This window comes from Falco peregrinus, chromosome 2 (genome assembly GCF_023634155.1).
Source record: "Falco peregrinus isolate bFalPer1 chromosome 2, bFalPer1.pri, whole genome shotgun sequence".
Taxonomy (NCBI): Eukaryota; Metazoa; Chordata; class Aves; order Falconiformes; family Falconidae; genus Falco; species Falco peregrinus.
In genome coordinates, this window is record NC_073722.1 from 84816447 (window position 1) to 84843676 (window position 27230).

The 27230-nt window shown below is 52.3% G+C and overlaps 1 protein-coding gene across 1 annotated transcript in view; it reads left to right on the forward strand.

Annotated features, from left to right (window-relative positions):
* The window catches only part of MMP17 (matrix metallopeptidase 17), a 65818-nt gene extending 48349 nt beyond the window's left edge, over positions 1–17469 (forward strand). Inside the window, exons 4-10 of the mRNA XM_055797520.1 lie at positions 2390–2673; positions 5899–6075; positions 6208–6307; positions 8445–8527; positions 12684–12836; positions 14981–15238; positions 16442–17469. Of these exons, the coding sequence (XP_055653495.1) occupies positions 2390–2673; positions 5899–6075; positions 6208–6307; positions 8445–8527; positions 12684–12836; positions 14981–15238; positions 16442–16770 (1384 nt within the window). The 3' untranslated portion in view covers positions 16771–17469. The remainder of the gene's footprint in view (positions 1–2389; positions 2674–5898; positions 6076–6207; positions 6308–8444; positions 8528–12683; positions 12837–14980; positions 15239–16441) is intronic.
* Positions 17470–27230: the final 9761 nt, after the last annotated feature.

Consider the following 27230-nt stretch of genomic DNA (forward strand, 5'->3'; position numbering starts at 1 on the left):
TCTAATGTTTCTGGAGTCAGGGGTTGAGATGAATATTAATAGCGTTTGTCTCTTTAGACAGGGCTTTTCATTGGCCATCCTTTTATAAGGGAGATCATATTTATTATCCTTACTCTACAGCTGGAAAGAGGGAGAGGGAAGGGAAAGGAGAGAGAGGAAAGGAGCTTATGTGGTCAAGCTAGGCGCCGTGATCTTGGAGACAGGTTGTAATTCCTGGGCTAAACATGGTGTGTTTTACATGTATAATGACTTGTTCAGTAGAGGTTAAAACAGCCACAGTCTCTTCTATAAATTAAAAATTGCCTTTTCTAGTCCCATGCTCATACTGTTTGTGCCTCTATGCTGTCTTCTTTACAAATGCATTTTGTTTGGAGTCCCATGATTGTCTGATGCTACGTGTATGCTAGTTCATTTAGTTTAGTAGATAAAGTCTTTCTTTGCTCAGAATAGTTTAGGGATAGCAAAGCCGTAGATATGAGTGATTTTTGCTCATCTGGCTGTGATGTGTTTTGCCTGATTCACCCATCTTGTTCCCACCCTCTCTGGGATGGGGTTCCCCAGGTCTTCGGAGAAACTGCTAATGAGATCCGCACTTGTTCTCATGAGTCCCTTTTTGTTCCATCCTGGATTTAACCCTCACTAGTTTTGCCCAGGTCAGGTGGTGATGCCTATCTTGAGCTGCATGTCTTTGAGGGCATGGGATATGTGCAAGTACTTGTGAAAGCAAGAGCATCCAACCTCAGTCAGCAAGTCATTCCTACGTCCCTTCTCTGATCTATGGTGTCTCTTCGTACCCAAACCACTACTTGTAGGAAGAGCTTGAGTGACGTGACATCTGTTTCTGACACCTGTAATTACCTCTAGAGGTTTAGTCAGGTCATTACTTCACACTGGTGCTGGGGAGCAGTGTAATACTGAGCGATGCTCTCCCAGCTGTATTATGCAGCAGGGCAAGTGAGGTGAATGTAATTGTTGCTTCAGCCTTTAAAAATCTGTCAAGCCATGAATATTGCATGAATGCTTTGGTTGGTGTGCTGGTACACAAGAAATAAAGTATCCATTATTACTGGGGTAGAGCTGGCCAGAAATTTTCCAGCAGAATTGTTTTTTGTCAATAATTACTCAGTCAAAAGTACATTTCTCCTGGAGTGTGTTTATTTTTGTCAAAATTGTCAATGAAAGATTATCTAAACATGCTCTTTCAGAAGCCAAGGTGCCTTGTTGCATCTTTGTCTTTTCACCTTCTCTATTAAATCAACAACGTTAGGAATTCTTTTTCAAGGTTTGGTTATACAGGAGACATTGACTTTTCTTCGTTCCAGTGAAGATGACAAGGGAGGCTTTAGGCATGCAGCTGCAGAGCAAGTGCCGGCACATGACTCATCCCACCGCACTCCTCTTCCAGGGCAAGGCAGACCTGAGGACGAAGGGATGTAGTGCATATGCAGAAAAGCTATGATAGCCCTATGGTACGTGCAGTAGTGTTGTAAGCCCCTGCTCATCAGTGCTTTTTCTGCCAAGAAGCAAGACAAGAGCTTCTCGGCTACAGTGCTCCATCAAATAGTCCGTCTCCTCAGGCAATAGGCTGGAGGCACTTTGAATGCAATTTACACAAAATGCATCCTTTCCTCTTCCTCCTTGTTATGGATTGCAGTCTCCAAGATTGCTGGCAGTGTACTGGTTTCTGAGTATATTTTATACCTCCAGCAGACAGGCCGGGAAATATATGGAGGCAGCAAATCTGTACTGGATTTCTGTGTGCGTGTAATAAGAGTGAGCAATGACCTGCTGGTTTTTGTTGCAGGAAAACTGATGGGCCTGTGTGAGGTGCAAAGGCTTCAGGAGTCAATAATCTTTGCATATTTGGGTTGCACGTGGAACGAATAAGTGGTGAGAAAATCATTGTCCATAGGTCTGAAAGGGAGCTTGGAAAAAAAAAATGGGCAAGCTCTGGAAAGGGACTTGTGGCATTGGCATTGCCAAGGCTGGGCAAGGGCAACAGTCCTGGGCATTAACAGCGGGTTGTGCATGAAGTGTGGCTCTGAGGCTGACTGACACCTGGTACAGCAGGATCGGGAGGGATCAGGATTCAGGTCCTGGTTGTGTTTCACGTGGGTGGGATGTTTCACACGCTGGTGGAACAGACTGGCTTGGTATTTCCAGAGGACCCAGACTCTGAAATCCTCATAGCTCTGGAACTGATGTGATTCAGAGACTTAAAGACACACCTATAAAAGGTGTCAGGGTGCTTTGGAGGAGCACTGAGAGCTCTGGAGGCCTCACTGGGGCTCTTCAAGGCACTAGGCACCTGCAGAGCCCTTCCTGGTGGTCCTCAGAGAAGATCTCTCATGATGCTGACTTATCTTCTTTTTGTCTTTCTTCATTTCAGAGTTCGCACCTTCCCAAAAGAGTCCCACCTGGGCCACGACACCGTCCGAGCCCTGATGTACTATGCCCTGAAGGTCTGGAGCGACATTACGCCGCTGAATTTCCATGAAGTGGCAGGTAACAACGCTGACATCCAGATAGACTTCTCCAAGGCAGATCACAATGATGGCTATCCTTTTGACGGGCCTGGTGGGACAGTGGCACATGCTTTCTTCCCTGGAGACCATCACACGGCAGGAGACACTCATTTTGATGATGACGAGTATTGGACTTTCCGATCTTCAGGTATGTTGGAGTGGGAGAGCTGCAGCCAAACGCGAGGGTTCCTAGTTTCCCTCATGCTCTGGTGGTTAGGGTGGTGTAGTCTCTGCTATGCCTTCACCCCAGGCTTGGGGATTCCAACCCCTTCCTCTGGTTCTCCTCTCCGCCTTGCGAGCAAAATTACAACAGCCAGCACTGAGGACCTTCTATGTTCCTGGAAGCCCCAACAACATCTCCCTGTTTCTCCCTATCGTACCAGCAGCTGCAGAGCTCCCCATCGCCCACCCCCAGTCCCCATCTCTTCTGGGACTGGGAAGGTCACAGGTTGGGTGTGCAGCTATTGGAGCTCTTGGATGGGGACCGCATTCTCTGACTTCGGTGTCTTGGGTGGCTTTATAGCCGCATGTCCTGGTTTCCTATTTTTAAAGCATATTTATAAGCTGACCTGCCTGGAAAGGGCTCTGTGGTCTGCAGGGAAAAAGCCCCTTGTGAATGCTAGCTTTTTCATGCTACAGTTTTATTATTTATTTTTTCTTCTTTTATTTCATCTTATCTGGCTAGAGGAGAGTTTTAATGAGCAGAGTTTTAATAAGCAGAGGGACTTTCAGAAGCAAGTGCTCCTCAGCTGCGCGAGCCATCTGTAGGGATCAGGTCCCCAACCCTTGTGTCAGACACGTTTTGCAGTCACCAGCTGCTAATTTACTTGTCACACCACCTCCTCTGCCAGCCTCCCAGTGGGCTCCTGCTGCTTCAGCTTAATGATTTTGTTTAGACCTAATCATCGTCTCTGAAACCAGCTAGTACCTTCTTTCTCCCCACCCCTCTCCTCCCTGCCCATCGGCTGACCTCCATCCGTCCCCATGTGTATTCGTGGGCAGGAGCGCTCACCGGGCATGCTGCAGGGGGTCTGAGGTTAAGGCTCAAGGTCTGGGCAGGCTGATTCTTCAGGATTCAACCTGCTCCTTGGTTCATGCGCTGTGCAACCCCAACCGATGTTTCTTATGGAGAAGGAAAAAACCAGCAGCAGTTCCGCTCTGCAGGCACAGAGGGCAGAGGCAAAGTGCTGGGGTCCTGGTAGCTTGTGGTGGCAGATGTGCTGTGTGATGAAGTAAGGGGCAGTGGCCCTTTTGTAGCTGTGGTTGGGATTGTTGGAATGCTGGCTGGGAAACGGGCTCACACGGGGGAGCGAGCTCCGGGCCAGCAGCCCCACGGGGGGGTGGTCCCTGCAAGCACCACCAAGGGACAAGGAAGTGAGCCTGATGGGCAAGAAAGCTGCCCTCTATTTTGAAGGTCTTGGAGCTATCCCAGCTTCATCTTTTATTTATTTTGTTCTCCCTAGTGATTCAGAAATAACAACGTGGTAGGTGATATAAAAATATCCCCAAGGTTGTCAGTCTGGCATTAAAATGTCAGAAAGCATATGTCTTGTTCTCTCCTGGTGCCGGGGAAAACAGCACAGGTTATAAAAATCCTGGCTGTTTACAGACATTGTAAATAATAGTTATCAAGGAAAAAAGCAGAATTCAGCAAAAATATCCCCCTCCCCAGCACCTGAAGCCCGGTGGGGAGCACTAAGGACTGTGCAGGATCAGCCACGGACGGCTGCTTCAGCACAGCATCTCCTTTGGCCCCGACTGCAGCTCAGGGAGTGTGGGGCTCCCCTGGGCTCTGCGCAGACCTTCCAGCTTCGCTGCCTTTTTACTACAGTACTTGCAGTGATGACCTTTGTAAGAGCCACGCTTAAAATCCTTCCCGCCCCCTGGACTGCCCTGCAGGGCACTGCTGTGGGGTGAGAGGCAGCAGCTGCGCTGGTGCTTGGCCCAGCTGGGCTGGGGCTGGGTGGCAAGTGCACTGAGCAGGATCGGTGCCGTGTGGCTCCTGCGAGCAGTTCTTCCTTTGCTTTGGTGGCGGTGGTGCAGGTTTGGAGGTGGACATTTACCCCTGAGATAGACCTTGAGTGCCTGAGGCTCTGGAGGGTGTAGGACGCGTCTGTGCGCACGCGTGGCGTGAGGCACTAGGGCTGGATGGCAACTGAGAAACCTGGGGAAAGAGAATGGATGGAGATAGCTCAAAGGGGGGGTGGGGAGAGGCATCAAAAGAGATATCAATGTACAATAAAGTCTCCCTGATGCCCAGTGTGGTGTGTGAGGACCGAAGCGTTTGCCTAAGGGAGCAGACGGCAGAGCTGCAGCCCTGCCAGCACAAGGTGTGGAAGGGAGGATGGGCAAGTGCCCTGAAAGCCACCATGGCCACGTGCCCTTTCGGCCCCTTCCCCTCAGGACAGCAGTCAGATGAGCGAGGCTGGTGGCCGCTGAGCAAGCCAACAGCTCTGCGTTGGCATGCGTGGAGGAGGCAGCTGCGCTGGATTTGGCCCGGGCGTCAGCGTGCGAGGCCAGTGTCGTGCAGGCAGGGAGAGCCCAGCAGAGCACCGTGGGCAGGCGGGCACTGCTGGGTGCTCACCGGTTCCTTGGCACATGGCTTTGCTCATTATCACAGGCTCTGATGAGCTTTTGCCTAGTGGCTGCAGAAATCCAGTGTTCTGGGCATCACAAAGAGTGTGTCAGCAGCTGCTGCGGGGCAGGCGTAAGATACGGGGCAGACTGCGCCAGCCGTTACGGGGATGATGGACGGTTGTGCTGGTGGCTGGCTCAGCCGTCTGCCCAGCTTGGGTGCCACTGGTGATCTGGGAACAAGAGGGGCAATCCCTGGGCTCGTGTGGGGCTGAAGACTCCCACTGTGGGCTGATGTCTGGTTTGCTTTCCATTTTTGTCTCATAGAATCACAGAATGGTTTGTGTTGGAAGGGACCTTAAAGGTCACCCAGTCCCACTCCCCTGCCCTGTTCAGGGACACCTCCCACCAGCCCAGGGTGCCCCCAGCCCCGTCCAGCCTGGCCTTGGGCACTGCCAGGGATGAGGCGTCCACAGCTGCTCTGGGCAGCCTGTGCCAGCACCTCGCCACCCTCATCGTAAAAGAATTCTTCCTAATATCTAATCCAAATCTACCCTCTTTCAGTTTAAAACCATTTCCCCTTGTCCTAGCACTACAGGCCCTACTAAAAAGTGATATGATACACTTCAGTCTCCTTTTTCCAACGGGAGAAAAATGTCTTTTTCAAACTTCACCTATTCCAAAGCTTTACTTTCCAGTTTATCCAACATATTCCTGTACTTTCTGTTACAGCCCACCAAACCCCCAAAATGCAATCAGTCTGTAATGACTTTTATTTCAATTTTGTCTTTGTTTCCAGATGCTCATGGGATGGACCTATTTGCTGTAGCTGTCCATGAGTTTGGCCATGCCATTGGCTTGACCCATGTCTCTGCCATAGAGTCTATCATGAGACCCTACTACCAAGGTCCTGTGGGGGATCCTCTGAAGTATGACCTACCTTACGAGGACAAAGTCCGAATCTGGCAGCTCTATGGTAAATTTGTGTCCCTTGCCCAGCTATGGCCTGGCTTTGCCACTGGGCACACTGGAATAGCTCTTTCTGGGATGAGCAGAGGTGGCGGAGACAATGGTATTGCCCACTACTGCTTCTTGTCTTTATGCATAGGCGTCAGGGAATCTGTGTCCCCCACAGCCAAGCCTGAAGTAAGCAAAGCTGATGACCATCCCATCCTGCCAGAGCTGCCAGAGAACCGCTCCACTGTCCTGTAAGTCAAATGTGTTTCTTTCCTGCAAAGGACATGTAGTAGTAAAGCTCCGCTTAAGCATCAGTATCTAGCCTACTCAGTCTGGTTTCGGTATTTCCCTCTGGACCTCTTGTCTTCTGCAAAGTGTACACACACACAGAGTACCCCCTTTTCCTCATGTCCCCCGATTATCTCCTGCATACACTTTGCTTCTGTCAAGCAGCGTGCCTGCAGACTGGCCAGCCAGCCCACAACTGAGGTAGCTGAGAGCAAGAACAAGTGACAGTGCTATTTATCCCTTAACTAATTTTTATAATTTAAGGCATGTATTATTTTGGAATGCTTTGCATTTCTCTAAGACTCAAAATTTTACTTGTGTTAATGGGAATTTGTCCCCATCATCCTTAGGTGGACTGATCCTTGCTGTAATTTTAATCAAACTTCCTCTGCAGCATCCTGAATGGTGCAAGCATAACATACCTAAATCTTTCCACAGTGAGCAACTCCCTAATGTGCCTGTGGGGGTGAATATTGGAATAAGTGGACCGACAGCCTGACTCTAACACAGGTTTGCGTCGGCAAAGGACTGCTTATACAGAGTGTCATCAAGCAACCAGTGTGCCCTTATTAGGGGAAGTTCTGGATCTTGCTTGTTAATAAACGCTTAAGTTGCCAAATTGTTTTACTACCAAGGCAGCAGGACAGTTAAGAGAAGGGAGCAGAGTGAGCAAAAAGGTAGGAGCTCGTGGTCACACACAGTTTTGCCAGATACCAGGAGTGCCCCAGGTGAGAGCAGCAGAGGCAAAGCAGGTCACCGTCACCTCCTGGTCTGCCCCCATCTGGGGTGTGACTTTGAGGGAGTCACTTCATCTCTGTGCCTCAGTGCCCCATCTGCAAAGAGGGGGTAACAGCACTGAGGCAGGAACAGTCAGCTTAGCCCTACAGTAATGGGACCGAGAAGAATCTCAACCTGAAAAAATAGCCCTGTGCTGCAGTTACTTTTCCCACCTCGGCACCTTCTTCACCCCCCTTTGCCCTGCTTGGTGTGGTGCCCACAGCACAGAGGTGCTGAGCAGCCGCTCTTGGTGTGGATGTGCCAGCTGCCAGAGGTTGCAGAAAGGCTGCGAGGGTCCTGGGGAACCCTTCTCCTTGAGCATGCTGAATGCCATTAGTTATCTTTCTTTCTGTGTAGCTTCTGAGGGGGGTTGTCCACAAGGCTCTGTGTGGCCAGGTTGTGACCTACAAACACAGAGCATGTCCCCCTCCTGCTGTAGGAGGCCAGTGCCTCGCAGCAGCAACGAGAAGCTTGTTCTTGCCAACCCCCTTCCTGCCCCACATGAGGCTGGGAGCGTGGACGGGGCTTACCTCCACATCTGCCATTTTGTGGCCAAAGAGGGCTGTGAAGCTGGTGCTGGCGGCCCAGCACAACTCTTCTACCAGCAAATCAGATTTATGTCTCCCTGTCACCCACAGAAGCTTTTCTGTGCGTGTTCCCAGCAGCCTCTCCTCGTCTTCCATCAATCATCGTTTCTTACATGGGCTTTGTAGCTGTTCTGGTCCTTCATACTCGGTGCCTTCCCCACCCACCTTGTTAAAAGCAGCTCAGCTGCCACTGGCCAGGTGGCCCTCGCTAGGTATCACCTGGTGTCGCTGCTCCTCCAGGTGCCCCCGTTCAGTCTCGGCTGCTTTCTGCTTTGCAGCTCTGTCACCTCTCACCAGCCCTTCCCAGCTCAGCCTCGGACCAGCAATGTCCCCAGCTGCTGGAGCGAGATGCTGCTTGGCTCTCACCCACCATGTGTCCCGCTGCCTGGGGACAACCAGCCGAGCCACAATATCACCGGGGAGCGGGCAGCCAGCTCAGCCCTCACCAGCTACGCTAGCTGGTGGATGTAGAGCGTGTCCCTGCTTGGCTCCCAGTGATGGTCTCCAGTGGCCCGGGGAGCGTCTGCCACAGAGCTCCTGGAGGCTGAGGGCTGCCCCAGCTCCCCTCAGAAATCCCCTGGCACCTGGTGGGGGTTGAGTGTGAGGAGCGACAGACAGGCACAGCCTGTGGGCTGCAGGGGCAGGGGGGCTGCGGTCCGTGGGATGGGGGGCACCAGGGAGGACACAGCCCCTCGTCGTCCACCTGGGCCGTGGTCACCTGGGCATCTCTCCACAGGCTCCGGCGGGACGTGCCCAACAGATGCAGCACTCACTTCGACGCCGTGGCTCAGATCCGGGGAGAGGCTTTCTTCTTCAAGGGTAAGCGCCTGCTCCCAGCGCGCCTGCTCCCAGCACGCCTGCTGCCAGTGGCCTTTGCTGCATCACCCTGCGGTGCCATGCATGTGGCAGTGCAACGTGGCGGCGTTGTGCAACCTGGGGCAGGCGATGAGGATACGCTGGCTCAGGCTTTGCAGGCTGTGGGGCCGCAGAGCTGGGAGGGTGGCTCACGTGCCACTGATTCCTTCTGGCTCAAGTCAAAGCGCTTAGACCTTCAATCACCCCGTGGGGCTGAGGACGGATGGTAAGGAAATGTTAATGTCGATGTGAATCCTGCCTCTGATGTGGAAGGCAAATGCCCAGCTTGTGCCCCGTCTGTCACAGCGCAGCAGAGGAGGTCCCCACGTGGCTGGGAGCTGGGGACGGTGGCACTGCTGGGGACAGGCAGGGAGAGCAGCTAGATGGGGACCGTGAGGGAGGAGGAAGAGAAGGGATGTGGTAGAGGTATCCAAAAGTAAATAGCAGTAAATTGAGCATTTTCTTTATCCAAAAGGAGAAAGCCAATGAAACTGAAACACAATTTATTTTAAAATTATAAAAATGGATGCTCTCTAATCCAGAGCATAATTCACCGGCGGGAGCGGTGGCCAGGAGCAGTTCAGTGGCGGGAGCAGGCTGGGGCTCTGGTGGGCGGTCAGGAAGGACAGGCAAACCCAGCGGCCCAGGTCCCTGTGGTGCCCACAAGGGACATGTGGCCTGACGCCAGGGCAGGCGTGTGGCCACGTGCTACATCCCAGGGTTTAACGCTTCCCTCTGAGGTGGCCAGGCTGGTGACAATCCAGGATGGCACTTTGCCATCATTGTGCCACACTGATCCATCACCCCACACTGCCCAAGTGAAGATCTGATATTCGTGCTTATCGGAACCAAAAGCTGGTTCAAGCCAAGGATAAGGAGAGCAACAACAGCTCTCTGCTGTATTTTTTTCCTGGATGCCTCCAACTTTCCTTTCCTCCCACACTTCACCTTCCCTAATTCTGCTTGCTGTGCATCTCTCGAAGACAACACGGGTGCAGTTGCAGAGCCATGTGGTTCCATGTCAGCAAACACTCACTGGCAGCGTGTCTCCGGGGTGCCTGGCTGTTGATCAGGATCCCGTTGGTGCCTTCTCAGCTCTACTACGGCTGAGTAGGCTGGACTCTGTGGGCTTTCCTTCCCATCTTTCCAAGATGGAAGAATGCCCACTGGGCACTTCTTTCCATCCCTGGCCACCATTTGGCCACCCCAAAGCCATCCAGCAGGGAAGCAGCAGTGTCTCCCCAGGGCCTGGGAGCAGCATCCAGGCACGTGTAGCCCATCTGGATGTCACAGTGCCATCTCGGGTCACAGGCAAGAACGGCCAAAGGACTCCAGAGAATTTGATGTTGTCTGCACCCTCGGGGGAGCACAATACAGAGGCTGTTCCCCTGCGGTATATTTGTTCAGATGCCAGCTCCAAAAAGCCACAGTGAGGAAGGGAAAATAAGATACAAGAACTGGTGTCCAGGAAAAATGGCTGTCTGTCTTTCAGAGGGAAAAAAAAAAAAGAAGATTAAATGGAAAAAGAAATCCATCTCGGTGTCTATTTTTGGATGTGTTTACTGTGGGCCAAAGTGCAAATGTGAAGAGCCCAGTATCAGTGGGTGCCAGCTGCATGACTGTCTCTGAGCTCCCATCACTGTCACCAAACCGTCCTGGGCACCACGAGCGGGGCTGTCACCTCTGGAGCAGGATTTTAGTGACCTCCAGCGATGAGCTCCCTCCATCGACGGACACCGTGTTCTGAGCTGGTCTGGCTGGTTGCCCAGCCAGAGAGCAGCCTCTCCCACCACAGAGGCACCCCAGGAGCTCCCCAGGGCTCCCAGGCTTGTCGTGTTGAAGCAACAGTGGGTTCTCTGCGCTTTGGAAACGCCGCTTGCTTTGATTTAGGTGTCTTGCCACAGACTCCTGAAGTTCTAAAACAACTTTGGCGCACGCGCGTGTGTGTGTGCGTGTGTGTGTGTGCGCGCGCGCGTGCAATGTGTGTGCAATGTGTGTGCAATGTGTGTAGCAGTCTTGCCAGAGGCAGCCAAAGCGCGATCATGGCACGCAGCTGGGATCAAAATCACCTGGTATTCAAGAAGACGATTGCCTCGACCCATCATCCATATGAAATGAGACACTCGGGACAGCAGGACTTTGCACTTGGCTTTCATTCTGCTCAGTTTGCCAGCTCAGAAGGTGGTTTTAAATCAAGCTTTTTAAGCAAACAGGGGGCTGGGATTTATTGATTTATTCATTTATATTTCTGCATGCTAATGGAAGCAATTCCCCCATGGGTCTGGCTTTGGCTGATGACTGTCCAAGCAACCGCAGCACTTTGGCGAGCAGGCTTGGCCGTGACAAAACGTGAGCCTAGGCAGACGGGCTGTCGCATTAAGAATTCCTTGCTACTTAATTGCTATATTTTTTTGCTTTTTCCTGATAGCTTATCAAAAAAACAACCAAACTCACCAGCAGCCCAGGCTATGCCTGACTCTCAGGATAGATTTAAAGCTTGCTTGCTGCAGTTGCGCACCCAGTGAGGCCATCACTGGCAGAGGGTTGAAATGTCAGAAGCACTGAGGCTTCCCTCCTTGTCTGAATGAGCCCAGGGCACTTCGCAGTTCAGATGCTTATCTGCTAAAGAAGGAATTATGTTGAGCTGTATTTCTTGTTAAAAAAGTGAAAACCTGGCTTTGTCTGGTGCCTTGCTAATTAGAGATGCAGAGATCATCTTTATTTAATTACATGTGTTTCCATCAATGTACAATGGCCACCAAATTTGAATACTTTTTTTTTTTTTAGTTCTTAAAAAGAATCTGTAATTATGGCAATTCCCACCACATTTGAATGTATTATTCATTTGTGTGTTTCAGTCAGATAGAGCAAATATGCAAACTGGAGCAGAAGAACAAGAATATGATATAAATCATCATAATTAGAATAAAACTCCCTCTCTGCAGATGTTTAAGTGTTAGAGTTTTGCCTCCTGCATTATTAGGCTAAGATCCAATTTCCATAAAATTTTAAAAGATGGTGTCACAATCTGCCAGCTCTGGAGAAAGGGCTGGGTGTCGTGAATACAAATCTGAAGACGTATCTTTGGTTTCTGTTGCTTATGCCCCCTTGGGAACCCATGCAAGAGCGGATGTAAATAACATGCAGTAATTTCTAACAGGCAATAACAAATAAGAGACAAAGTTGAGAGCTAGCTCTTAGATATCTTGCTCCAGCTCAGATCTCGCTGTGTGGAGCTCTCCCAGGAAAAACGCAGCACAAAGCATGCTGCAAAAGCTCTCAGGCTGAGCATCCCAGAGATAGTGCAGAGGGAGGGGGGTTGAGTTGCCCCTAAAAATCATTGAGACTCCTCAGGAAATCCCGCATATGCCTTCTCCAGCAGGAGAAAGTTTGGCATCCTTCCCATGGAGGACAAACCTGTTTCTTTTTCCATTACGCAAAATATTCCAGAAATGCCCCAAGCCAAACTTTTCTGGCTGGGGCCACGTTGCTGCAGGTGCTGGCGGGGGGTCCAACACCACTGTTGCCTTCAGCCCTGGGGAGCAATGCAGGACCGAGGTCCCCTGCGCCTCTAGATGGTACCAGACTCCTTAGTTGCGCCTTCTTCCCCATCTCAGCCCCTTCCAGCTTGATTAATATAGTTTCCTTCTCCCCTGTTTTCTTACTTCCTTTCTTCATTAAAACCCCCCTCTGAGTATTTCTGTGCTTTATCATAACGTGATGCACATTTCTAAATAGGATACAACTGGGCACACTGTGTGCAAGAGCTGGGGGTGCTCCGAGAGAGGGGACGTGGGGATGTTTCTGTGGAGGCTCTCGCTGAAAGCTGCTGGTGCCTGGTGCTGCCAGCTCCCCATGGCTTCTCTCGGTGGCACAGCTCTATGCCACAGCCAGGAATAGAACAGCTCCGGTGCAATGTCCAGAGGATTATTTTGATCCTAAAAAGGGGATTTATTCTAATGGCTGCCAGAAATAGAAGGCGCTAGCAGCTTCTGGTGGAAAGCAGGATGCCTCTAATTCGTAGCTCCCATCTCACGCGCTTTGCGTTCTGCTGCTGCACGTGCCCAGCGCGTGTCTCCCTGGTGAAGATGGGTCAGTAATGTCCAGTCTGTCCCTCCAGGCAAGTACTTCTGGAGACTGACTCGCAATAAGCACTTGGTCTCCCTCCAGCCGGCTCAGATCCACCGTTTCTGGCGGGGCTTGCCACTCAACCTGGACAGCCTGGATGCGGTCTATGAGAGAACCAGCGACCACAAGATCGTCTTCTTCAAAGGTGGGAGCAAATGTGGTGCTGGAGGTAGCATGGGCATTTCCCCCATGTGGAGCCTCGTGCTGCGGTACCCTGGCAGCGTTTTGACCTCTCCTGCAGGCAGGAGACACCAGTGTCAGCCGTTGAGCATCTCCCCGGGCAGGTCCAAGGCCAGGAGAAAGCGGCTCAGAGGGAGGGCAAGCAAAAAGTAGCAGTCGTGTTCCCCAGCAAATGAGGGAAATGTCATTGAAGAGAAGGTTCAGCCAAATCTAACTGAAATCTTAGCTTTTGAAGAACGAAAGAAAAGCAGGAACCACCCACATGCACACTTTACAGGGTCTGCGTTCCTCCTTTGGGCTTTTCTCTTTTCAGTAGTTGTTGCTGAGAAGAGAAGCAGCAGCAGAGGGGACAAAACTGAAACCTGAAGAGCTTGGTTTTGCTAATTATATTTCTGTGACTTCCCCACCCACCCACCCCCACCCCACCCTTAAAACAAGTGGTCTAAGAGATTAGTTCTGGGTTCCTATACAAACATCCATTGCCCATGAATGGTCCACTCATGCTGGTTAGATGTTACTCACTTGCTAAATGTCACCCAAGGCCCTGACAGGTACCAGCTCTTGTTTCAGAAAGGTTATGCACTTGAAGAGCTAAGTACATCCCAGCTCTCGGTGCTCCCCAGCTGGAAATTGCTTCTGTCTCCCGACCGTTCTGCTCTGAGCGTGGTGCAATTACCAGCTTCAGAAGCTTCCTGAGAGCAGGAATTTGGTTTTCATTCCTCCAGCAAGGCCGGAGGAATGGCTGGCAGAAGCGTTTCCAAGCCCAGCCGAAGCCCTTGCAGGCTGCCCGTGTGCCGAGCCCCGTGCAAGGCTTTGCCGCGCCTCCCCAGCTGCTCGGGCAGCCTGGCCCGTGCGCAGGGGACAGGGTCGGCCAGAGCACAGCAGCGTCACACCGGGCACCGGTGGGTTTGCAGAGCATGGGGGCATCCCTGCCTTCCTCCCCTTCGCCCAGCCAGGGTGGGCAGGCCTCCAGCAGCCCAGGGCCAGCGGCTGCTCCCAGCTGCTTGTGGGGCCAGAACTGCAGCTGTGCCACAGCTGGGCTCTCGCGCCGCACCGCGCACTGCCACGCTGAGGTGTCTGCTAGTCCTGCCTCGCCCCGAAGGTTAAACTCGAGGTTTTCTTTCCAGCCATAAAATACTGTCTCATTCTCTCTTTCCAGCACTGTTTCATTGATCCCTGGACAGCCACCAAAGCACACAAATTATCCTGGCCTCTAAGGTCCTGCTGCTGTACGTGGGCATGTACTTAAGTGCCTCTCCAGATTTTCTAGAAAACCAAGGGAGGAAAAAGCCTGATCTTTAAAACAGGTTTTGCGATACCTAAAAGGACACTGCAGGTTCCCAAAGAGACGTTGTACATACAGAAAGACCATCCCAGTGGTTAGAGGATTAGGTAGGATTGAGTCATCTGGGTTCATTTTCTTGTTCTGCCACAGACCAGGGCCATGTCATGCTTCATTTTTATCAGGGGGAAAAAAAACAACCCTGTATTGACTGTTCTGTGCTGCCCAGGGTCGGGCTGCCTTTGTAGGACACTTGAAGAGCACTGAGCTGCTCAGGTGGGATTTGTCCAGCCCCTGTGCATTTTCCTTTACATCACTTAAAATCCACAGGTCCTTCAGCCCAGCTGGCTTTATCAAGTCTGGTGATTACTGTTCCGAAGTGGGACTACACGCTGCTGCTCAGGAGTTGAACAGCAGGCAGGAAGGGTCTGATATGCTCGCAAAAGCTGCAAGCAGCTTTCTGTTTCTTGCCGTTGGATATCAGGCAGAAAACCAAATGCCACCACTGAATACGTAAGAGTGACAGCCGTACTGATGCTGTTGGCATGTTCACGTCCCGGGACCATCGTGCCTTGCAGCCCTTGAGGAGTGAAGGGGGTAAAGGGGGTCTGTGCTCCTTGGAGAGCCTGACACAAAAAAAGCCACTATTCAAAGATCAAGGTTCCCCACTGGGCCGCTACTTCCCGTCCCCATCCTCAAATGCCAAGAGCTGAGTCCTGCGGGCTGTCAGGGCAACAGATAATGAAACAACAGCTCGTCAGTGGGGCATGCTGGCTTTGGCCGCGAAACAAATGTGATTTTGCTCTGTGCTTCTTTCCTTTCCACAGGAGACAGATACTGGGTCTTCAAAGACAATAACGTGGAGGAAGGATACCCACGGCCAATCTCAGACTTCGGTCTGCCGCTGGGAGGCATTGACGCCGCTTTCTCCTGGGCCCACAATGACAAGACTTATTTCTTTAAGGACAATCTCTACTGGCGCTACGATGACCACGAGCAGAGGATGGATCCTGGGTACCCTTCAGAGACTATTCTGTGGAAGGGCATACCAAGCCCTTTAGATGATGCCATGAGGTGGTCAGATGGTGAGTCCCGTGCACCAGTTCAAAAAGTACAAGAAAAAAAATCAGTGTTTCATTTGCACTTGAGCTATAGCCCCTTCTACCATGCCTGCCGACACAAACTGCTGCGCCCCAGGTGGGGTGGCAGTTCCTGGTGTCTGGGAGCTGCAAAGGCAGGTAGGCTTCCAGCCAGGGCTCCACACACTGCTCGCTAAAAGACTAAATTTCAAGCAGGCAACAAAAATATCCTGGGGGCCTAATAATTTGATTTTATTAAAAGAACACAGTTGTTGTTTTGCAGTGATTTTTATCCTAATAGGTGCTGATTTGCTCCTCATGAATTTGTTGCTAGTGGATTTTTAGCCAGTGAGGATGTGGACAGAAAAGATTTTTAAGAGATGTTTTCCCCAGAGTTTAGACTTACTTTCCAGAGATGAGATTTCTCAGTGGTTTCTTCCCCCAGAAAAGACCACAAAAATTTTGTCACAGGAGATGTTTAAAACTGGCCATTTGCAACCAGCAAAGTGCTGCTTGCAGGTTTTATTTATCAGCCAGCTAGCGGTGTAATGGCAATCGTTAAACCAGGCAGAGAGGAGGGACATTTCCAGAGGCTTTTCAAGCTGAATTTCCAAAGCTGTTGAGAGCAATCAGCCGTTCTGGCAGGCAGGAGCCCTCCGTGAGCGTGGGACCTGCTTAGAGGATTCACAGCCTCGCAGCTCAGAGGGGAGAAATGCACCTGAGAGCGGAGGGTTCCAGGGGCCCTGCCGGGCTCAGGGCACTTCTCTGGGGTAGCGGCACGCGGCCCAGGTCACTGACAGGCAGGCGAGGCCACCTTCGGCCTTACCGTGCCCCATGACAAGGCTGCCTGCGGCCACGGGGAGAGGTGTACGATGTGTCCAGCTGTGGATTTACTGGGGCTCTTACCCTGCGCACCCCCAGTGCCAGGGGGATGTGTCCACTCTGGTACCCACCACATCTCCCCACCTGCCTCCCTTCTGGCCGGTGGCTCCTGGCTGGTGTGAGACGCCGGCCGCGGGTAGCGTCACCTTTGTGGGCGCCCCCAGCTGCTGTGCTCCTGCAGCGAGGGAGGTGTTGGCAAGGGGCGGTGGTGCGGCACGTGCCCCGCTCACCGGGATGCAGCCAGGCCAGGAGCGATGCCCTGCTGCTCTCCACCGGGGCAGCGGCCATCACCGCTCACCTTGCCTTTGGGTTTTGGTCTCTTTGCAGGTGCAAGTTACTTCTTCAGGGGCAAGGAGTACTGGAAGGTGCTGGACAGTGACCTGGAGGCCCAGCCTGGTTATCCCCAGTCCATTGCTAGAGACTGGCTGGTGTGCAGCAACATGCAGTCCGACTCCCCGGGAGCAGCTGGGAGCAGCCGGACGGGGGCACGCTCCAAACCAGGGCAGCACGATGAGAGCCGCGCAGAGAACGGCTATGAGGTCTGCTCCTGCACCTCGGCCTCCGCGTCCCTCCGGGCTCACCCTGCGCTCAGACTGTCAGCCAGCCTCGTGCTGACTGGCGTGTGGACGGCAACGCTGGTGTGTGCAGCCCTATGACACCTCATCCCCCGGAGAGGTGACGCCGTGGTGCTCCAGGGAGGGAAGGTGGACACAATCCCACCATGCTAACTGCTGCCAGCAGAAAAACATTCCTAGGAACACACCGGTGAAGGGTTTGAATTCTCCATGAGAAATGAACAGTGGTTTGGGTTTTTTTTTTTCATTTTAATTTTAGTTTAAAGGTCTAATAACAGGTTTTGAGTTCTGCACCTTCTTTTTCCCCATCTAGTTAAAGAGAGCAGCCTAATGTTGAATTTAGACATGATCCATAGATATGTGTTGCTTTGGATGTTTAAACATGGCAAGGGAGGGGAGAGCTGCTGTGATTGAACGGGGACAGAAGAGATGCTGCTACGGCAGACAGCAGTGTCCCGGAGGAAAGGCAGCAAGGCTGTAGGTGGGAGGTGGTAGTTCCGTGCTGACACAATGTACGCATCCCTTGGATGTACACATCCTATTGGATGTACCAGGTAGAAAGGAACCTTGACTCCACTCAGATTAACTGCGAGGTGATCTCCCGTTACTGTCAGACCTGCTGCGGTCACTGATGTCTCGGTAACCTGTATCCATTTCTATGGGTCAGAAACACCTTCGCCTTTCAGAAGGCAGCGCAGCTTATCTTTGTATCTGAGCCATTTGAATTTAGCCGTTTCTCTAATAAACCTTGGCTGCCCACGCAGGGCTCTGCTAGCCCTCTGCCTGACCCAGCTGGCCACCCGCGGCGAGGTGCTGGCTGCCTGGGCTCGGAGTTGCCGAACCGCGCTGCAGGGAGCCGCCGTGCTGAGTATGGCCAGACCAGGCACAGATACACCCCCCAGCCTAATCGGTGCACACAAACTCCCGCTCTTGGAGCTCCTGTTTTGGGTTGTCCTGCGTCTGGGGAGGGATCAGGATGTATTGTGCTCATTTGTGCCTCCATCACACTGGCTGCGCTACAGAGGATGCACAGCCAGCCCCAAACTCTTCCCGATGCATCTGCCAGGAGTCTGGAGCAACGGAAACAAGGTCAAGCGCTGCATTAAGATGACCCTTTCTTTGTTGGGTTTCTTTTTTCTCACTGCTAATCCATTTTCTGTGGTATAATTTGGGCATCTGAGAGTCCTTGACAATGGAGAGTGAGAACCTGTGCTAGGAGCTGTAATAGAGATGTCAGGGAGGTGAGGGTCCTCCAGACTGGTGGTGTTAAAGGAGAGAAATAGGCAGCAGCTGCTGGGACACATTGCTTTTCTCTGCCCTGCTTCTGTAAAGCTCCTACAGAAATGCCTCTTGCTGCCTCTGCCAGGGCCAGCTCCTGCAGGAGACCCAGTGCTGCAGTGGGACCCACGGCTGCTCCACTGGTCCTGGCGCCAGCTGGCACTTCTGCCATGGGGCCGCTCGTAATGCTGGGCCCGCCATGGCGTGGTGGGAGAGGCAGGAGAAGGGCACAGTTGCCTCCTGATAGAAAAAAGGAGTCACTTTGAGCTTCCCTCTGCTGTTTGCATTTTTAAGTAGTCTCAGTCCTTCACAGGGTGCAGCTGTTTTCAGGATGACATGCTACAGTGTGATTTTATGGGGCATGAGTCAATGAAAACCTCCCATTAAACCATTAAATATGCTTTTAAAAAAATTGCAAACCAAAAAAATCTTACGTGTAGCAGCTCCCTCTGCTGAGCAGAGCTGCCTCTGGTGTTCCCACCACGTTGGTCTGGCTCTGCTCAGCGCCCAGCCCAGCCCAGCCACCGAGCAGGGGCTGCAGCGGCCAGGCCATGTGGGTGGCCATCGAGGGAGGGGGGCTTTCCCTGAGGGGGGCTTTCCCTTCCCTCCTCTCCCCTTGCCAGTCAAGAAGGCACAGCTTTTCGTCCTTGCAGGGGCGATGCTGCTGAACATCAGCTTATTACAGGTTCCTCTCAGAGATGATGGTAGGAACACAGCGTATTGGGGAAGATGCCCTCTCTCTTTTCGTTTGCTTTTTTTTTTTCTTTCATCTTACTCCACAAAAGAACTGCCCTGAAGCTGCGCCTGCAGGATCAGAGGAGGCAGGGACGTGGCGAGCACTGCACCCGTGGCTAGCACTGCGCCCATGGCTCCTCCAGCCCAGCCAAGGAGCCTGCTGTGACCAAGGACTGGTGGGCCCACAGCTGTGCTGATGTGGTCACAGTGGTGCTGGACCCCACACTAACGGAACACTAAGTTAAATGAAGTTTATTTAACATGAGGGACTGTGATTTATAAGGAAAGCCTGTGGAAAGGCTTTCAACATGCCGTTCTCTGCTTCAAATTATTCATTTTGGTGATCGGAAATGGAGCAGGAATCAGAGCTCTGCTGCCGGTGGCCAGCCCTTGGGGAGGTTGGAGAAATGCTGCTGTCTCCCGGTGTGGGGCTTGCTTGGCCATCCCCCCAGCTGCTGGCAAAGCCGCCCTGCAGTTGCCACCAGCTCCAGATGCAGCCGCAGGAGGCTGTGTGCTTTACTGGGGCTGGGAGGGTAGGCACTGGCTCTGTGAGGGGCTGAGCGGGTGCACAGCCAACAGCAAACGTCTGTGCGGGCTGGGGGATGTACTGCTGCCGGGGGCTGCAGACCCTCTCCCGGGGGCACTGGTGGGGTCTGAGGCAGCAGGGTCCAGGCGGGCAGCCCCGGCGTGGCCACAGGACAGCAGGGACAGCCACAGGCACCTGCTCCCGGCCTGAGATCTCTGCCTGCAGGGGCACAGTCATGCTTCCTGGCAGCTTAAAAACAAGAATGTAACAAACATGGTCCTTGTACACCAAAATGGAGCTGGTGCTCCACTGCTGGGCTCCCCGGCACTGTCCCTGTGCCTGGCTTGGATTCCTCCGGTCCTACCCACAGCCCTGGAGCTGGCTCTCCTCCACAACAATATAGCATCATGGAATTATTTAGGTTAGAAAAAGCTTTTAAGATCAATTCCAACTGTTAACCCAGCACTGCCAAGCCCACCACTAAACCATGTTCCTAAGCACCACATTGACACATTTTTTTCAACACCTCCAGGGATGGGGACTCCACCACCTCCTCAGGCAGCCTGTGCCAGTGCCTGACCACCCTTTCCGTGAAGAAACCAAATGCAGGGTTCGAGGTGCAGCCTCACCAGTGCCAAGCACAGGAGGACAATCACTGCCCCAGTCCTGCTGGCCACACTATTTTGGACACAAACCAGGATGCTGTTGGCCTCCTTGGCCACCTGGGCACACCGCTGGCTCGCGTTCAGCCGGCCCTCAACCAGCACCCCCAGGCCCTTTTCAGCCAGGCAGCACCCTTTAAGACTAATACCCTTAGTCTTAGCTGGAAAACCCACCTCCATCCTTTGAAAAAATAACCTGAGCATCATACTTACATTGCATATTGCCCAGTCTGGATATTTTCCACCTATTTAAATTCTCAGAGGATTTTTTGAGGTAATTTTGGAGTTGAAATACTTCTCCTGTGTAATAGGAGGGGTGGGAATTCAAAGGGGAGACACTGGCCATCTGAACCCACGAGTACATAAAGCTGAAAACCTGAGGTTATGGCAGCTATGCTTTCTGGGGCTGGCTCCAGGGTCTCCATCAAGGTTTCTCCTGGCTCTCACTCCCAGCCCTCACCAGGCTCAGCCAGCCCTCGAGGTCTTTTCTGTTTTGCTACCACAGGAAAAAGCTGGAGGGCGGGGGGGGGTGGGGTGGGGGTGGAATAGGTGAGCAGGAGCAGTTTTCAAATGACACAGCCATGACAATGCCTGGATTTAAAAAAGAAAAAGTCATGTCAGAGAGGACCTGGGATTTAACAACTTGAGAAACACAATAAAGGTATTAAGAGACTCATCGTTACTTGCTGATTCAAATCATGAGACAGGTGTGTGTGCTGTAAAAGGTTCCTGCCTCCCGCAGACCCCTCGTAGCTGCAGAGAAGGCTTTCTAAAATGTGACTTTCTGCTTTATTAAGAGTGACATTTCTCTTCTCAGCCCCCAATTTAATCAGCAAATGCCCTTGTGCGGCTGTGGGGCAGGAGAGCAGGTGGTGGGGATCAGCCTGTGGCTCAGGTGGAGCCGCTCTGGGTGATGCCCTGAGCTGGCAGGTGGATACTTGCTTCTGGAACCTTCCTGCCTTGCTGCAGCTCCTGGGGATGGAGCTGCCTCGCTTCTCAGATGGCAGTTTGGGAGAGGACAAATGCCAGAGCTGTCTTCAGCCTTGCCACCTTGCTTTTTCCATCCTCTCTGCCAGGTGAGCATGGTGTAGGAGCTGGGGCTGAGCCTGGGGCTGCTGTAGGCAGCAGAAGCAAGCCTCAGTGATGTTTTGCCCAGGGGAAGGGGGCTTGTCCTGGCTCGCTGTGTCCCAGCAGTTCCTGGTAATCTCCATGCTGTGGATCACTTACTTGCTTTTCTCTGAAATTTCTAGACAGGGGGAGTTGGCTGGCCCCGTGGGGCTGGAACAGGCTAGGGAGGGATCTAGAACAGTCAGAAACAGGGAGTGCATAGCTGAGTAATAGTCTATAAGGAGACCAGCCTGGGCTAAGAATAGGAGAGGATGTTAAAGCTGGATGGTATGTGGCGCATTTCTGTGGGCATGTGCTAGGGCCGTAAATGGGGAAGCAGAGGGGCTGCCTCTGGATCTTCTGCTGCACAAGTGATCGCTGACATGGTGGCACTTAACAAAATTACTGCAAGAGCTGCCAGAGCAGTTCCCTCTCCTCCACCCAAATTTCTGGTCCCTGGTTTAAGAAAACAAATCCCAGGTCTCTGGGATTTATGATCCTGTCAGCAGTGAAACTAACTCGGCACTAGGTTGCCAGCTCCAGTGGGCTTATTTCTCAATGGTATGGAAGGATCTGGGCGGGTGGGGAGGTGTTGTTTGCTGCTGTTCGGGGTGTTTTAAGGGCTTGGGCTTGACTGCACACCCAAACCAGTCAAATAGAATGAGGCCAGGGCAGCAGCCAGCCTGCCCCAAGCAGCCTCCTGCAAGCATGGCTTGGCAGGGCAGGGGCTGCATGGACAACAGGGCCACTCTGTTGTGGTGAGGACAAGACTTCACAAGCTTCCCAAGGAACTGTCAAAATGTATGGGCTGTGCTGCTTGGGTTGTGGCAGCTCGTCTTTGGGCTTCTTGTGAGAAAACGTGTCCTGGGGAGAAGCCTTCCCACCCACATCTGATAAGCCAAACCAGGCCAATATGTTGTGCAGCTGCAAGCCTTGGGAGCAGGAGGGTCTCTTGCTCCAGACCAGATGCTTGGTCTGCTGTTCTCTGTCAGAGCAAGGGGAGGGTTTTGGGGGGAGCACAGATGATTGTGGAAACCTATTTGTATGCAGGGCTCCTCCACTAAATTCCAAAGGGTGCAAATGCACCTGCTTTGCTTCCCACCCCAGCGGTACTGCAGAAACAGCCGAGCCAGGGCAGCCCATGGCATGCCCTCCCGGTGGAGGAGGGCAGGGAGCTGGGTGGTTACAGGGCAATGGCTCCTTCCTCTTCCCAGCCTCAGAAACTGGTGATTGTTCTGGATCTGAAGCTGGATTTGTCTGGGGAACAGAAAATTATGGTGTTGAGTGGTCTTCATGTGGCAATTGTCCATCAACAGTGCCTTAAAGCACCATGGCCATCTCGCATCCTGCAGCTCCTCTGTTCCTGGGGACCTGCCCTGCTACTCGACGTGTACTTGGATGGCAGCTACACACTGCATGCGTCGGCTCCTGCGCGTCAGTACGGAGATGGGGCGGGATTGCTTGTTTCCAAAGTTGCCGGGCAATGGGCTAGCTGTGGCCAATGGGCTAGCTGTGACACAGCCGTGTTCCTGCTGGGAGCCCTGCCTCTGAGCAGAGCTCACGGGGAACAGTTTCCATGCGAGTGGTGGTAACTCTTTGCCCCGCTTACTTGCATCGCTGTGCTGGAGCTTATCTGAAACGTCATCCCTAAAGCTCAGCCTGGGTTCTTAACTGCTCTAATTTCCTGAGCATGCAGAAGCAAAGGGCTCAGTGTTTTACAGCAATTATCTGCTCTCACCCTCCCTTTTTCCACTGCTGTGTTCATCCTCCTTTCTTCCTCATCTGCTGCCATGAGGTTATCCCTCCCTGTTGCAAAAAGGCACAGGTCAGGATGGAGTTGATGGTCTCTCAGGAAAGAAGATCCTGGAGCTCTGCAGGCACTGGTGGTTCGAGAGCTTCTTGTGTCTCTGTCTCATGGGTGACCACCACCCAGCAGCGGATGGTATGACCTCAGCCCAGAGTCATAAGGATCTGAAACACCACATTGTATCTGGTGGATCTCTAGCAGTCTGACCTAGGAATATGAAGCCGAGAGAAAGCAGGACTGGAGTGACCTGGGAACATCTATGGATTTGCGTGATGGGATTTAACAGATGTCTGTGGTGCTGCTTTAAAACATCTGTCCAGATGTGCAGGCTGGGCAGCAGCAAAGTTCCCAGGCTGCAAGGGATGTGTGTGTAAGGAGGCCAGGAAGGAGAGTGGAGCAATTTGGCTGTAGCTCTGGATGCTCAACTGTCTCTTTCTCCTGAAGCACCCCTGCAAGCCAGGGAACTCCCGCATCCCCCAGCCCAGTGCCGCAGAAGGGCAGGCATGTGGTGTCCCAGGGAGGAGAGAGCATTTCCCGCTTTCAGCAAGAGGCTGCACAGTGCTCTCATGCCCAATCGCCCTCGTATCCTCCCTTCTCCCGTGGGGATGCAGGAGGGGGACTCCGAGGCATGCCAGTCAGGTCAGCGCAGCCTGCAGCAGGCTCCAGGCGCAGGACATGGCTCCAATTCTAACCCATCGGAAACACAGCGCCTTGCGCAGGCTGCAGGGTCTGCTGTTGAGAGAGAGCAGGCTGGCTCGGGAGGGAGCAGCTCATCAGGAATGCGCTTCCTTCATCTCTGCTGGCTCTGGAAGGCTTTCGTGATCATGTACAACCAGGATAAACACGTGAGATCAGACACTCCCTAAGCAAAAGCCGTGCTCAGGCGAGTAGAGCTTTGCAAAGCCCATGCTAATTCTATTCTGCAAAGCACTCTGCACCTCTTGCATTTAGAGGAATGAAGTCACACCCTTGCTGGCCTCCATCTCCTTCAGGGCTATGGATGGACCCTACCTCTCAAAGCTCTTCTGCCTGCAAGACTGCCAGGGGAGCGAGCCTGTGGCTGCCCTGGGAAGCCTGTCTCTAAATAGTTTCATTCTGGCAGCGTGAGGTAGTGGAGCCTGGATGTTATTCTTAACCCTTGGGTCAAGCAAGGTAGCAGTGACGTAATGGAAGGACTTTGCCCTGCACGCTCTGTCACGGCAGCTCTGGTGTGGCTGGTCTGTCAGCCACCCGACCGTGGCCCGCGATGAAGCTTTTGTCTTTCTGTTTGCTGCTGCAAAGGGGGTGGCCCCGGTGCTGCCCTTCCACTGGCACGAGCCACTTCTCGTTAGCAAAGTGAAATGCTCTCTCCTATGCTGGCAAAGTTTACTGTTTGTTTACTGCTGCCCACCCCACTGGAAGCCAGTGTGGGCTTACTCGCCTCCCACGTTACCGTTAAGTGCAGGGCTTCGTGCTTTGCCCTGTTCTACCTGTGTGAGCCAGCACCTCCACGGATCCGGGGCAAAGCCATTCAGGGATAACCTCTCTCCTTCTGTCGGCATCTGAAGACTGATACAGGCTGACTTGGCAAGTGCTTGCCAAGAGATGTTGATCTCTTTGTAATTCCTGTCTCCTAGGGTCCCAAGAGGAGGCTGCCAGGAGAAATAGGCTTGACAAATATCTGGAGAGGCTGCTTTACCAGCTCCTAAGAAGTATCCCTCCCTGCAGTGCTCCCAGAGCACAGGAGGTGCTTTAGTGCTGACCTGAGCCTTGCAAACACAATTAAGGTGTTGAGCTTTAATTCAGCTCTGCTTCCTGCTCGCTTGGCCATGTTGCTAAGGGCAAGCAAACAAACACTTGCCAACAGAGTCTGCAAAAGGCATAGCTGTGCCACCGCCTGCCTGTCCTCGCAGCGCACGTGTGTTTCTGTACATGCTGCCTGCAGCTTGGGCTGCGCTGGCCTGGGCAGGTGCACCCGGGGGAACACCAGCATAACCGAGCAGCAGAGACAGTGGGTGGTGGTCTGTGCTGGGTGCCGGGGCCCTCGCCTCACCTGAACCCACTCCTGGAGCATATTGGCATGGAGGTGGGGGGGGTGGTGAAGAGCTCTAATAAATGTTAAGAAATAATTCTAACATGTCAGTGAATATCCGTCATAGCACCAGGCTTTTGAAGGCTGATATTTTGGGTCGCTGTTGCCAGTGTGGCAGAAGCTGAGCTGCAGCAGAAGAGCAGCTTCTGCGGCTGCTGTGTCTGGCTAAGCCCACCTGTATGGGCAGAGCAGCAAAGACAGTGTTGCTGGTGGGTTTTATCCTTCACTCTCCTCTTGAACCTGTGCAGAGCAGACTTATCTTTTTTTTCAACATCAGAACAAAAGCCTAAAGGCAGTATTTAGCAAAGCGTGCTGAATTAGGGCAGGGTGATAGGTAGGAGAAATATTAGAAATTAATTCTAATCTTGCCTTTTACATTGATTAGAAGTTGTGTCACTAGGGACTCTTATTCTAAACCGGAGACAAGCAGCCCCTTGTGATCGCTGGTGAGGTCCAGCGCCAGGAGGGAGTGGAGCAGCTGCCAGGCAGGAGGCAGTGCCTTTGGCGATGCTCCTCAGCTCGGTCCTTGCCCCCTGTGCCAGTGCAGGTCACTGTGCACTGACTTCTGTGGCAGGTGTTTGACTCAAGGGCTGTCTTCTGAACCCTTTGCTCAGTGCTCTTGAGCCTCCGTCCTTGAGCCGCAAGACTATCTACTAACAGGCTGTTTGTTTTTCCATGGGCTATTTAAATTGCACTAGTGCTATCAGTGAAACCAAGCCTGCCCATGGCCTCTGGGTCTGCAGGTGGTGGAGGCCCCTGCTCTGCTGCTTCTGTGCTTTCTGAGGATGGGGGAACATCTTGCATGAGTTTCCGCAGCACTAAACACAAGGCAAGTGCACTGTAAATACTTACAAAGACAAACTAGCCCTACAACAGCACTGTTGTGTATTTGGACTCATAGCAGATGTAAAAAGCCTGGGGGCGGGGGTGTGTGTGTGGAGAGCAACTATGCAGTCATGCAGCTCGGGCCACTGAGCTTTCCAGCAGTCCTGCCCCGGCTCTGAAATAAGAAAGCAAAATGCTGTTATTTTGAATGGCACTTTTTGCTTGGTTAATGCTTTGCTCTGATCAAGTGGGATGCAATCAGGCTGGAGCAGTTTTGAGGAAGGTCCACGTTTGGACCACCTGGATTCTTGCTTAGATCTGGAGTCTTTTGGTGGCTGGTTCGGTTTTACTCACACCCCCCAGGCAGAGGATTTCCTGCTAAAGCTTCTGCCCTGTGCTGCTCTTCATGATCAACACCCATCCCTGATCTGTACCCCGATAAGGCTCCAGGAGCCCACTCACCCTGCCTCGACAAAACCACCCATGCTGATGCTCCAGCACTGTACACACGGGCACGGCGCTGGGAACAGCATCTGCCTCGCCTGTATGCTGGGCTGGGCTTGTACCCAGCTCTGTCTTTATTGTTTCTCCCACCCCAGCAAAAACAAATGCAATCTGCTCATGTGTATGCTGCAACAGCCCTGCCAGGAACAAAGAGAAGTTCAAATATTTGCGTTGCGTTGTTACTCTTTCCATTCAGGCAATAAATGACAGGCTTTAGTAGAGCCTTTTGGTGCTGAGTGCAGGATTTCCACTGTACTGGCTCCAGCTTCGCAACCTCACCAAGCTGAAACACCTACAATTAACAGCTGGGTTTTAACTTGGGGGAAAAATAACTGAGGGTGATTGAAATATGGCCTTTAAAACAAAAAAAAACCAAAAAAAAACCCCAACAACAACAACAAAAAAACAGAAAAAAATCATCAGACTATTCCTGTGTCAGATAAGAAGGGTCTGGTCTTTGTGTGCAGTTTCACACAGAGCAGCATTTTCACCATTTTCACCATCAGCTCTGGAACTCTGTTACAGATTTCTGTCCTAATGCCTGGGATGCAAGCTGTCCGTCTGCACACCACTATGTCAGAGCTGCCTTTCTTTGGGATGTCCCAAGCTCAAAGCCATGTGGAGGCCTGAGTGCCTCTAGAACTGGAACTCTTATTTCCATTTGGCTGAGCTGATCTAGGAGCCACAGATGTTTGCTGACAAATTAATTCATGAACTTCACATCTCTGCTTCTCAGTATCTGGGAAGCTGCTGTGCTTCAGCACTTGGTAATCCCGGGAAAAGAAAGGTGAAACAGCCCCAGGTATGAGCTAGCTCAGAAAACAGGGTGGTTCGGTGTCACTAGGCCTTTTCAAAGCTCAGGGGATAAAGAAAGAGAAAACTATTGTGGGATTTCACCTGCCAGATCCATAACAAAGTGTTTCAGGGAGTGCAACCATCCAATGTTCTGGCTACAGCAAAACAGAAATGTTACATAGGTTAAATTCTGCCTTAACAGAGAAGGAGAAGGTAAGCAGCCATCAGGGT